General features: G+C 41.9%; 1 protein-coding gene across 1 annotated transcript in view; it reads right to left on the reverse strand.

Moving 5' to 3' along the window:
• The window catches only part of VPS41 (VPS41 subunit of HOPS complex), a 188,548-nt gene that overhangs the window by 13,289 nt on the left and 161,086 nt on the right, over positions 1–14,173 (reverse strand). The window contains exons 20-23 of the mRNA XM_030871168.3: positions 13,508–13,549; positions 13,308–13,358; positions 10,378–10,515; positions 83–137 (exon numbers count right to left, since the gene is read on the reverse strand). Of these exons, the coding sequence (XP_030727028.1) occupies positions 83–137; positions 10,378–10,515; positions 13,308–13,358; positions 13,508–13,549 (286 nt within the window). The remainder of the gene's footprint in view (positions 1–82; positions 138–10,377; positions 10,516–13,307; positions 13,359–13,507; positions 13,550–14,173) is intronic.

Here is a 14,173-nt window from a genome sequence, read left to right on the forward strand (position 1 = left end):
ATGTCCATTCTTACACACTTTACATCACGTTGTCACCCCATTCCTTAGTTTATGGGGACCAAAATGAATAAAAGCTACTTACTCAGAAGATAAACTGTCTCTTCTACAAAGTTTCTCTGTTGACAGATCTCAAGAGCCTTCAAATAAAGCAGGGGAAAAAAGTTATTATGGGTTTTACCAGCCAAGAACAAATATCTATGGAGTCACTTAAACATACAAGTTTGAAAGAATTTTTTTCATTGCCTCCCTTTAAAAACAAAACAAAGCAGAAACAAAACACAAACCTCTTAAGTTTTGCTTGTGGCTGTCCTGATTTACCTCTCAGAGAGGTACTGGACCCTACACAATTTAACTGATAACATGTTTGAGGCAGAACATTCCAGAGCAAAGGCAGAAAGCAAGATGCTAAAAGAAAGGCTCTTTCCCACCAAGCTTTCTCTCTTTATGCTACTTCAGGTTTCTTCATGGCACTGCCCCCCACCTAATTCACAGGCACTGGTCTAAGCCCTGTTTCCCTCCACTGAATTGTGCCCTCCAGGAAGGCACTACTGTTCACGGCTGCAAGTTCCCAGTATGGAGCACACCATAGCTCAGCACACATCTGCTGCATAAAGAATTAAACACTGGGAATATTTCTATTGCCGGCTCACAAGATCTAAGAGAACTCTGCTCAAGGATCTGTCAAAAGTGAGAGGAAAATTGGAAAAATAGGTGCCCCCCAATGTTCACAGCAGCACTACTTACAATAGCCAAGGCATGAAAACAACCTAAATGTCCACTGACAGATGAATGGATAAAGAAGATGTGGTACATATACACAAAGGAATATTACACGGCCATAAAAAAGAATGAAATAATACCATTTGCAGAAACAAGGATGAACTGAGACGGGGAGGGATATTTAGGGAGTTGGGGATTGACATGTACACACTCCTATATCTAAAATGGGTAACCAACGAGGACATACTGTATATAGCACAGGGAACTCTCCTCAGTATTCTGTAACAACCTAATTGGCAAAAGAATTTGAAAAAGAATAGATACATGTTTATGTATAACTGAATCCCTTTGCTGTACACCTGAAACTAACACAACATTGTTTATCAACTGTACTCCAATATAAAAAGTTAAAAAAAAAACCACATCTGACAATCAAGAAGTGTCAAAAAGATGAAGAAATGAGGGATGGGACTTCCCTGGTGGCACAGTGGTTAAGAATCCACCTGCCAATGCAGGGGACATGGGTTTGAGCCCTGGCCCAGGAAGATCCCACATGCCATGGAGCAGCTAAGCCTGTGCGCCACAACTACTGAGCCCATGAACCACAACTACTGAAGCCTGCATGCCTAGAGCCTGTGGTGTGCAACGAGAAGGCACCGCGATGAGAAGCCCACACGCCGCAACTAGAGAGAGCCCGCGCGCAGCAACGAAGACCCAACGCAGCCATAAATAAATAAATTTTAAAAATAAGAAAAGAGAGATTACACAGATGACAACATCTCCTTAAGTGTAAGAAAGAAGACACACTGGGCATTTATAAAGAATTCAATCCTGAATGAACTAGCACACGTTCACTCTGCACTCTGTGCTGGGTACTAGGGGGCAGGAGGGATGCAGATGCACAGATGACAGTAATAAAAACCCTGCTGCTGCTGCCACGTAAGAGAAGAGGCAGCAGCATGAGTCCACCCAAGGGAGCGCACGTCCAGGGAGGGTCACGCAGGCGTAGCACAGAGTCCCACGATTGGGGGAACGTGAATAGAGGGCCACGTGCACAGATACGGGACGTGGGCTCTGGTTGTGGCCTCTTGTGAGAAGCTTCACAGAAGGGGTGCCCCCTGAACTGGGTGCAGTGTGATGAGAGCGTCCAGCAGGAAACTTCAGTTCACACGCCTCCCATGTAACCTGCGCACTGTGTTGCTCTGCTCCAGCTGGAAGCCAAGAATGTTTCTGGTGGCTTGTGAGGCATCTGCGATCTGGCCCTGCCTTTCCCAGCAGCTCCATCACAGACCCTGCTCATCTGCCTGCTGTGGTTCCTCGGCCTGGAACACCACCTCCACGCCCCCGCTCCACCCCTGGCAGGTCCTTCAGCAAATACTCGCTGGACCTTACACGGGGTCAGATCCCAGGTGCTCACTCTCCTTGCATCCTGCACACTTCACCACACTTAATCACAGGTGCAGTGAACGCCCCCAATTGTTCATCTGACTTCCCTCGGCTGGAACCATGTGCATTCTAAACCGTGTGCTTTGCACACCGCCTGGCTCACAGTCAGTGGGCAAGAAATGTGTTTTAAATAAATGAGCAGGCAGAAAAGGTTTCAGAGGAAGATTACTGGGTTGCATAGAGTCGTCACTGAAAAACAACTAACTAAGGCTGTTCTTGGAAAATAACAGCAGGAGCTAGATTTGACATCGTGATTTTTGATTTAAAAGATTTACGCAAAACATATCTTTAAATATGTGTCTCTGGTTGGAGATTAACAACTAAAAGGGAGGGGAAAGAAGAGCAGATCATAGAGATCAATGGAGGAGGAGAAAACCCAAACTAAACATAAAAAAAAGTTTTTTAATAACACCTTACTTTAGAATTGGAATGAAACTAAGATATGTTCTAAAGTACACAATCATTTAAATGAGCAGGCCTGAAGGTCACAGTGAGGAGGAGACACCACTAATTTGATTACTTGCACAATTCCTTTAAAAATTACGTGGCAGACAAAACAGAAATATAGGTCAATGGAACCGGGTAGAAAGTACAGAGCTAAACCCACGCACCTATGGTCACCTAATCTATGACAAAAGAGGCAAGAATATACAATGGAGAAAAGACAGTCTCTTCATTAAGTGGTGCTGGGAAAACGGGACAGCTACATGTAAAAGAATGAAATTAGAACACTCCCTAACACCATACACAAAAATAAACTCCAAATGGATTAGAGACCTAAATGTAAGGCCAGACACTATAAAACTCTTAGAGGAAAACATAGGCAGAACACTCTATGACATAAATCACAGCAAGATCTTTTTTTGATCCACCTCCTAGAGTAATGGAAATAAAAACAAAAATAAACAAATGTGACCTAATTAAACTTAAAAGCTTTTGCACAGCAAAGGACACCATAAACAAGATGGAAAGACAACCCTTAGAAAGGGAGAAAATATTTCCAAATGAAGCAACTGACAAGGGATTAATCTCCAAAATATATAAACAGCTCATGCAGCTCAATATCAAAAAAACAACCCCATCCAAAAATGGGAAAATCTAAATAGACATTTCTCCAAAGAAGACATACAGTTGGCCAAAATGCACAAGAAAAGATGTTCAACATCACTTATTATTAGAGAAATGCAAATCAAAACTGCAATGAAGTATCACCTCACACCAGTCTTCAGAATAGCCACCACCAAAAAATCTAGAAACAAATGCTGGAGAGGGTGTGGAGAAAAGGGAACCCTCCCGTGCTGTTGGTGGGAATGTAAATGGATACAGCCACTATGGAGAACAGTATGGAGGTTCTTTAAAAAACTACAAATAGAACTACCATATGACACAGCAATCCCACTACTGGGCATATACCTGGAGAAAACCATAATTCAAAAAAGATACATGCACCCCAGTGTTCATTGCAGCACTATTTACAATAGCCAGGTCATGGAAGCAGCCTAAATGTCCATCAAACAGGGGAATGGATAAAGAAGATGTGGTACATGTATACAATGGAATATTACTCAGCCACAAAAAGGAACAAAATAGTGCCATTTGCAGAGATGTGGATAGACCTAGAGACTGTCATACAGAGTGAAGTAAGTCAGAAGGAGAAAAACAAATGTATAATATCACTTATACATGGAATCTAGAAAAATGGTACAGATGAACTTACTTGCAAAGCAGAAACAGAGACACAGATGTAGAGAACAAACTTAAGGATACCAAGGGGAGAAGGGTGGGGTGGGGTGAATTGGGAGATTGGGATTAACATATACACTACTATGTATAAAATAGATAACTAATGAGAATCTACTGTATAGCACAGGGAACTCTACTCAGTGCTCTGTGGTGACCTAAATGGGAAGGAAATCTAAAAAAAGGGGATATATGTATACGTATAACTGATTCACTTTGCTGTATAGCAGAAACTAACACAACATTGTAAAGCAACTATACTCCAATAAAAATTAATTTAAAAAAATTACATGGTAGAGATGGCTAGATGTTCCCCCAATATCCTTTGCCCATTTCTTCTATGGTAATAAGATTTTAGGTGGGTGTGTGACTGCCCAGAATTAAAACAAAACCTTCAGGCCTCCCCAGTGGTAGGAGAGCTATGTGACTAGTGTCCACCATGGAGGTGAACCAGAAACGTGGGACGGCGGCTTCTGGGAGTGTGAACCCCTGCTCTCATTTTTAATCCTTTCATCCAAACTGCTGCTGGAAACATGGATGATACTATCTTACATCATGAGGTCAAGGTCATACAAGGTGGGGGAAACAAGAAAAGAGCCCGGGTCTCTGACCCCGTGGCTGCTACCACCACCAGGATCACTCCAGTAAGACTTGCACGTGATAGAGAACTAAACTGCTCCTCTGTTTAAACCATTATTATTTTGGTATTTTTATCACTTTGTAGATGAAGCAAATCCTAACTCATAATTAGAAAATCCTTACTCCTTTAGATTTAAAACACGGTTTACGAATCTCTATACGGTCATACCCATAAGTCATCATCATAAAGGATGGAACCTTCTTACCAATTCTTAACTCTTCTGGAATCATACTAGAGCAAAGACAGGATACACATGTGAGAAGTTAAATAGTAATGGGAAAAGCAAAACTGTAAGTCAGAGGGTCTGGGACTATTCCAAGAAAAAAACTATTGAGAAACCAACTGATTTGTGCTACCTGCTGAAGATACAGATGGACGAACAGTGTATGGCCTGGTGAGACTGTGTCATTCACAGACAGACGGCAAATGGTAGTGCAACAGGGAAGAACAAATCTGACTCCATATTGGATGTTTCTTGTATTTTAACCGTTGTATTCCATTGCCTTTGCTACCAGTTAAGAATGTTGCCTAGAGCCTTAAAATACACAGGATAGCCCATTTCCAAGACCCTGACCTTTAAGGGTGTAACACTTTTCCATTCATATAGAGAAAAAGTTGCAGAACACAGTAACATCTGTCTTGCTGAAGGTTTACAGGAACATCCTGACCTGACCTACGTGGACAGCTGCAAGAACAAAGGATTCCTACACCAAGAAGTCTGCAGCAACCAACCAGAACTCTCCCTCACCTTGCCTTTAAAAATGCTTTGCAGAAATCCTTTGGGGAGTTCAGGTTTTTGGGGGGCACAAACCACCCGTCTCTTTGCATGGCCCTGCAATAAAACTTTCTCTGCTCCAAACTCCGATGTTTTGGTTTGGCCTGTGTGTCGGGCACAGATACTCGTGTTCGGTAACAGTAATAAAATTGGATAGGTATTATAGAATGTTTAGAGCAAGATAATGTGAATAAAGATGAGTATGATGCTTAAAGTGGTGTATTACTAAAAGGTATCCATAAGTCAGTTGGGTACCTGGAAATTCACTGACACTTTAAGGTACCACTCAGGAGTTGCAAACAGAGGCACCCTCCTGTTCTTGAACACAAGAGGATGCTTGAAAACATGAGGGTCTCCAACCACAAAGAGAGTCTGTGGCCTGAAGGTCCACCTGAGCTGTCCCAGATAGGAGGCACTTGCTGTAGGTGGCTCTTTAAATTTAAATGAAAACTGCCATTCCTCGCTATCCGTATTTCAATTACTCACATGTGGCTAGTGGCTACCTTGTTAGAGTAGACTGTAGCCCATTTGCATCACTGCTGGACTGTCAAACATGACCATTCATGTGGGAAGAAATGTCTGAAGGCTGATCTGGAGTCAAGAGTGGTCTGGAAGGCAGGCAGATGTGTAACACCAAGCTCAGAGGTGATCTGGGTCTCCGCAATTTGAACTTCACAGATTTATAAATGTTTTATGACGAGTTCCTAACAGTATTTTGAATAACCCTTTTCTCATATATGAGAAAGTAGAGACTCTAGAAATCTCTGGACTTTCGAGTAAAGTGTAGAAAAACATTTCTGGCACACAGAATTTTTGTATTACTGACACAAGTAAAGCATAAAAGCATGTTTTCTTATTTTAGATTCTTGAATGTTCCTGAGCCATAGAGCACCCTCTAGAGGAAAAGAGTAGGGAAACAAAGATTTTTAAAGCCAACAGGAGACACACACACACACAAGCTCAGAAAAGGAGAATAGAAAACAAAAAAGTGACAAGACAATAATAACAGAAATTGAGTAAAAAATGATGCAAAAATAATATTTTAATTTTCCTTCTCCTGATTTAATGTAAACGTAAGTAACAGGGTTAGAAATTTGGGGTTAACTAACAGAAACCTTATCAACTATATAGACTATATGATGATTTCTACCTAGCCTTAGACCCTGTCATCTTTTATCCAGTCTTATTTTTAAATTTCTTTAAGGAAAATTTATAAACTGTGCATCTCCCACTTTATGCCTCCACATTCATAAATACTGCCACCTTGTGAATGCCATTAGATATGAGAGCGATCACAGATTGAGGTATTAATAATAAAGCTGATACTCCACTTTTAACTATTCTAGGCATAAGCAAATCAGGTTTGCAAATGAAAACTAGTGCCTGATGACCATACCTGGAAATTACAGAAGAGCGAGCAGTTTAAAAACCGATGTCTTTCATGATTATTGCAGTACTAAGGAATATCTTTGTTACTGTTGTAATTTTAATTAACTGTTTAAACCTGAAAAATGTTTTCTCATCCTGGAGGAAAGAATACAGGACCTGAAGTTGAGACCCAGGTTCCAAGTCTTGGCCTTTTGACTTAGTAGCTCTAGACTTTGGGTTGTTTCTTTCAACTTCTGAAGACTCAGGTTGTCATGTATAAAATGACTTTATCCACCTGCACTTTTGTAGAGATTAAATAAAAACAAGGAATATGAAAGCACAGCACACACGATGAGGTACAACAAAAACTGTTTCGGGATACTATTTTTTTTTTTTTTTTTTGTGGTACGTGGGCCTCTCACTCTGTGACCTCTCCCGTTGCGGAGCACAGCCTCCAGACGCGCAGGCTCAGCGGCCATGGCTCACAGGCCCAGCCGCTCCAAGGCAGGCGGGACCCTCCCGGACCGGGGCACAAACCCGCGTCCCCTGCATCGACAGGCGGACTCTCAACCACTGCACCACCAGGGAAGCCCAGGGATACTATTTTTTTTAAAAGCCTATGTTTACTGTCTTTTCAAATTGTTGTAGATGTTATAAATTCCTACCCACCCTGTATCTCCTTTAGAATGAACAGTTTCATAAAAACTGATGATTCATTTTGGAATGTAAGAGTTGTGGTGATTTTAAATCCTGAACTCTGGTCTTTGGTAATTACATTCCTAAAGGGCTTCTAATGTGATGCAAAGTCTCTACAAACTTTCCAGCCAAATGCTACTGACTGAGGCATTTCAATCAAGTCAAAATAAGTTTGACCTGGATTCTTGAAGATTTCACCCCTTAGCTCAGCGATTACCCAATCCCAGCAAAGGCAGACAACCAGAAATGAGGGAGACAGAGCTGTCTTCTGTTGGAAGTGAATTATCTACAGTAGTGACTCCACATGCTCTGAACGCCGTGAAACCTTAAACACTTCCCATGTAAAATAAAAACAAACACCAAAATACAACCTCAACGTCTTTTGGACTAAGCAATCTATAAACTCTTCTGAAGTAGAGATGTCTTGGGGGTGGGTGGAAGGGGGGATTAACTTTTTTAAGTTCTTAACTTTATATTCAGTAGAAACGGAGACCAAATTTTCTGAGTCTCTCTTTAGACAAAACAGGTAAATCTGTACCCCATGACCTTCATTTTACCGTCAGCATGTTTAGGATGCTTTTTTCTTTTTTTTTTTTTTTGGTAAGTATTTTATTGAAGTATAGTTGATTTACAATGTTGTGTTAATTTCTGGTGTACAACAAAATCAGTCAGTTATATATACATTCCTTTTCATATTCTTTTCCATTATGGTTTATCACAGGATATTGAATATAGTTTCCTGTTGCTATACAATAGGACCTTGTTGTTTATCCGTTCTACATATAATAGTTTGCCTCTGCTAATCCCAAACTCCCAATTCATCCCTCACTCGCCCACCCCTCTTGGCAACCACAAGACTGTTCTCTATGTCTTTGAGTCTGTTTCGTAGATAAATTCATTTGTGTCATATTTTAGTAGGATGCTTTTAATGGAGGGAAAATCTACTTTGCTTTTTATGAATTGGTAGCTTTTTTTCATGTTACAAGTAAACGTAAAAGGAATTTGTTTCTAAGATGATTACGTGTGCACAGAGTTCTTGTTTCTAGGGAGAAAGGAATGAGATTCTTAATGAGTTAAAGTCAAGAAAATCTGCTTTAAGACGGCGTGGGGTACCTGAGCAAGGATAGTGGTATATTTTTGCAAATATACAGATTTCCCACAGTGGAGTCTGGTGCAAAGATAATCTCTTATAAAGATGCCTCAGTGACCTTTAACATGAAAGCTAAAAATGTGGATTATTGACTTGATTATAATGACATGTTTCCACCACTACCATCTCGAATCCATTTTGTTCAAAATTCTCTTTCACTGGACAACATGAGATAACTTAAAAAAGAACTATTTAAAACATACTTGTTTTCAGATGCTTGTGTTGAGTTCTCTTACATGCAACTGGTTCTTCTCAGCAGATCAGAGAGAAAAACTCAAAAAGGTCTACACAATGCTCCAAGTGAGTTCTGTGTATTAGAAGTACCATGTGTGGGGTGGAGATTTTCTGATGCTCCCTTTGCGGGCAGAGCAGTGTGACTTCTGTTGAACACTACCGGACTGGAAAACTGCAAACCACATGGGTTGAAAGTGTGTTCCAGACACGAACGTTATGGAATCTCTGTGGGCCCTCTGCACCTGTGTTCAGTGAATGGGAAGAGGGAAGCCTGGGTGGGTGCTGATCACGCTTGCGTGTGGGGCTCTGGCTGAGGAGTCTGCGGGCTACAGCCACGTCCTCCTGGAAACAAACGATGTTTCCTCCAAAAGTGAGACAAAAACAAACGGGCACTCAAAGAGTAAGATTCTCCCTCTTTTTCTAGATGATAGATTCTAAAGTGAGAAAAGAGAGGAACGTTTGCTTTTCTAAGATGATGTGTTTCCAAATTTATTCTTGAGAAAAAGCCTTAGGGCCCGAACATAAAATGTTAATGTCTTTCATAAACTAATATGCAGGCAAGATTTTTTTTTTTTGTAATTGCAGATTTTGAAAATGCATTGAGCTGAAACTGGCTCATAGTAAATTCAGTACATTTGAAGTTAATCATCATGGGCTGAGGAAGCAACTAGAAAAGTTGCTTTATCAGTCACCTTCTTAGTACGTATCTCTTATGGGTCAAATAAGTATGTTTTGTTGATACACACAGGTGACTATGAAAAGTACTTGCTCTCTGGCCATCTGAATTTAGTAAGACACTTGTAGGTGGTAGTGAGTCTTCCAGATGGTTTGAAGAACCATGGGAAACAAAACTGATGGTCTTCTACCAGCCAGTTTCTAGTACACACATAGTAAGTATTATAGTTTATTTTGAAACAGCAGGCTCGTAACACCTACTAGTGCATATTCAGCCCTAACTAGAACCTCATGTGTTATCAATTTATCCATTCACTAACTCGGTCAGGATGCAAAAAACATTTAGTATCTAATGAGTGCCAGCTACTGAGTTTATCAAAATGAGTGAGACAAACTCCTTGTCCTTGAAGAATTTATAGGATGGTGGGAGAGACTAGTAATTATATCTATTGAAACTATAATGGAATGTAGTGGGAGAGAGAAATACAAAAATATGTAAGGTGGGTATTTAAAGCAGAGGGGGTGTAGGACTGACGTTACCAACTTTGAGTCCCAGCTGGGGCAGTTGCCTCCGGCTTGGGGCGGTCCGTGTCCCCGTCCCAGGCTGACTCTGAGATCCCACCCTGATGCTGGTAAACTGCCTCAGACTCCCGACAGTGTTTTATGGTTGACTGAGTCCTAGACCCTGGATTTAAACCTTTCTTCCAATTAAACCTGGCACAGAAATACTTGAGCTTCTCACCAAAATCGAATCCAATAGGACCTCCTGTTCTCATCAGAATACCCAGCAAAACCTACTGCTTTGAGAGCTAGGCTTCCCCTGGAATGGGGATGGTTAAGCAGAGACAGGAAGACTGAGAAAACCCAGAGATTTTACCAACAGTGATGACTCTGTCACCTCGAAGTGTTTGAGCAGGGGCGTCTGTGACTTACCTTTTCAAGGGGGCAATGGATACTGTCTCGGAGAAATGGAAGCAAGTTGGGTCGGTCGAATTCAGCGTAAAGGCTGATCTGCTTCTCGTGGTAGCGCTGCCCCTTATGATGGTCTCTTTTGAAAAGCTTATGCAGATACTAAAAAGAACAAAGGAATAAACCAGGAATATTAACATAAGAAAAGCAATACCTGTTTAACGCTGCTATTTTCAGTTCCAAACAGCTTCCACGGAGAGGCTGGCAGAAAAGCAGTTTTCAGGAAAAATCTCTAGGTGAAGGGAAAGTGGAAAGGAGAACACCTTGGGGAGAGCAAGGATATGCTGACATTCTCTCCAGAATGGCCCCGAGTGACCTGGCTCTGCTACTGACCATGTGACCTTGGGCAGGTCACTAACCTCTGTGACTTAGTTTCTCCATCCGCAAAATCTCCGGGGGTGGTTGTGAGAGCTGAATGAGTTACCATTTGTACATCACTCAGAACCATGCCTGGCACGTACTCGGCACCACAGAACTGTTAGTGACAGGAGTGGTTAATACCATCACAATCATCTACTTCGCCTCAGAAACGAAATGCTTGATCAGTGGTGTTCCTGGATCATAAAAATTCTCATCCTTTATGTAAAAGGGGGTAGAGTCATGAGACAAGAGCATGTTCTTAAAAACTCAAGTAGCAAGTGCTAAATTAATTCTCATACGTTCTGCATGTTCTCTCCTTAAGTCTTACTGAGATCTGTGTTTGCAATGAAATGCTGCCTCTCCTGGTGACCTCAAAAAGTAAAAAAATCGAGAAGAGTACAGGTGTTCTGAACCCATTTTCAAAGCTGATTCCTTTCCCTGACCGTCTGAAAAAGTTAATGGACCTCCAAGGGAGTAAGTGACTGACTTTCTACTTGGAGGCAAGTCTATCAATATATCGTGTGGAAGCCAGAAATCGACATTCAATGTCTAGTTCATGTTAAACGTACACAAACACCCCAGAACCCACCTGAGGCGGGGGGGACTTCATCACACCAAGTGCGTTCGCCCCTTGAGTGGACTGGTTCGTCAGAAACACAGAGCGTCAGCCGGCCCTGAAGGTGTGACTGGGAATGAAGTCACTGGAGTTTGACATTTGCTGTTGCACGTGGTCACTAAAGAAGCCTAACCAGGACACAAGCACACTGAGAAATCCTTCCTCGGGTTACCTGCTCCCCTTGCCCTCAGGCAAGAAGGTGGGGGGAGTCAGACAGAACTCCACAATCTGATGCAGTCTCCGGCCAGTACACTGGCGCAGGGTCAGCGTGTGAGCTGGACACACTGCAGTTTCCCAGAGGCGCAGACAGGTTTGGAAGGCTCTGTCACACCTTCAGGGCAGATTTATAGAGACATTACCTTGCCTGACAGGGAAGATGGGCCACTTCAGTGTGAGCTCCACCACCATTCCACCACTGCCCTAATGACACTGTCATTAGATACGTCCTGCCTGTAATCCTGTCTCATGGCTCAAGGAGGCCAGAAATCACTGCTTTGTAAACAAATCCCATGGTGGCCAGCACAGAGGTACCTTGCTTGGGTCAGCAGGTAATCGGGACATTTCCAATCATGAACAAAAGGGCAAAAGCATCTGTACAACCTCTGAGCAAAAAACAACAAAACAAAAGAAAACCCCAAAGTACCTCACATTCCTATCTTGGAGTCTTCAAAGGCGTCAATGCATAAAACGGACTAGAATAAAACGCTGTTTCCTAACCCCCCTCCTGGGGTGCAAAGAGGCGGGCAAAGATACAAGAGTCCTCATCTTATTTGATGTCCACAGTCCTCCTGACACAATCCCTATTTTCACTTAAGACTTCTCTTGTATAATTTTGAAAGGACGTGGAAAACACCTAGTCTTGCTTTACGCCCGTGACGACAGCGATGCAGAGAATCCAAGTAACTCCCAACCCCCGCAAAGGAAATCTAGAATCAGGGGACTGTTGGCACCAGCACAAGACCACACGAGAGAAGCGGGCGCAAGGAATGTCAGGGTGAGACACAAAAAAACAAGGCTCTGTTCTGTGATCGCTCTGTGGTCCTGAACGCGGAATGGCTGTGTGGTGTTTCCCAGGCAGGAGAACTTGATATCCACAGAGCACAGGTCAGGGCACTGGCTTTGCTGTAATTTATGCCATAATTATAATAAATGGTAACTACAGAAGTGAACTGTACACTACCCGTCACTCTGGTAAACAAGGAATATTGCCCGCCATCAAGCCCTCAGACACTGCAGCTCCTTGCCAACCCCCAACCCCCAGGGCGCCCTGAGGGGAATTCAGGATGGAGAAAAACACTAATGGCCCGAGATAGTTAAGCTGCATGTATAAGGAATAATTTCAATGAGCCCAGACTCTCCCATCTTCCCATACAGAGAAAGGCACTAAAATCATTAACTTGAGATGTCTGTTTGTGTGTGTGTGTGTGATTAGCAGTAATCTTTTGATGTCTGACACCATGTTGTTGTTTTTTCCTTCAGCAAAAACTCCTATATATCCTGGTTCCCCCTACCTCTCTGGAACAGTCCCTCAGAGCTATCTGAGAGGCTGCTTTCCCAGGCTATAGTTCTCAGTAATGTGCTCAAATAAAACATAATTCTCAACTTTCAGGTTGCGTTTTCCAGTCAACGGAAGGTGCTTACTCCCAGGCATAGTTTGATAACACAAAAATGTGATAAAGTTTTTCTTTTAATCACAATTCTATTGTGAGTCAGTTAAAGTACCTGAGCTATTATTAATTCCTCATCTGGATTCAGAGCAGATGCTGCATTATAATAATTACAGAATGTTGTTTGCGGTCAAACCTCCCATCTGAATATGAACCGGAAGTGTTCACTCCAGTCTTCTCAAACCAATACTGTAAGGTGATTTGCCTTCCTGTTCAATCAAAGGGCAAAAGAAGAGGACTGTCATGCTTACCACGTGCTGCAACTCTGGTCTGTCTTCTAATTCTTCCACTACCTTTTTAATCTACAGAAAAAAAAATTTTTTTTAATGTAGAGTTTAGGAGGACACAAACATAGCTGCAAAATTATCTGATAAACATCTCTCTTCTTTATGGCGATAGCGGTCCCAGACACTCATCTGTTTGAACACATGTAAAAACAAAAGGCACTCACTGAAATTTTATCTTCATTGTCCAAAAGCATGTCAACAGCTTTCTGCAATATGAAAAAATAACAAGTCATTGAAATTTGCCATAGAAAAAAGAGAACACAGAATACAATGTATTGGATAAGGTATCACCATTAAAGGCAGAGGGCTTATTTTACACAGATAAGAAGGTTCTTGGCTTTACAATCGTCCTTCGTGAGATATTTCTAAATGCATTTTAAAATGTGTTTTAATCTGAGGTCTCTGTGCTTTGCATAGACTTAAAATAGTGCCTTGCTATGACTCACTAATACAAAACATCTGTAGAGTTTGCAGTACCACAAAAATGAGCTTTGCTTCTGGCCACCTGAATATTGACTGAGTCCCTCTACAGATTCCACAGATCCAAGAAGCTGGTCTTATGTGGAGAAGAGGAGAAGAGTCAGGAAAAAAAAAAAAAAGAAGAAAAAGAAAAGAGAGCTGAAGCTTCATAACGATATAAAGCTTATGGATTTTTAGAATTGACTTTAGCTACCGTTAACATTCATGAAACACAAGTTGGTGCCTGTAGCAAGAGGTAGTGGGAAGACAGCCCACCAGACTGAGCCTCATACAGAATACCTGGGTCTTGTCCTCGACTCTGCTATTACATTGCCTACCTGTCCGCTGCGAACATTTTTTTCTCTCTGAAA

The sequence above is a fragment of the Globicephala melas genome, chromosome 9, assembly GCF_963455315.2.
Source record: "Globicephala melas chromosome 9, mGloMel1.2, whole genome shotgun sequence".
In the NCBI taxonomy this organism is placed as follows: Eukaryota; Metazoa; Chordata; class Mammalia; order Artiodactyla; family Delphinidae; genus Globicephala; species Globicephala melas.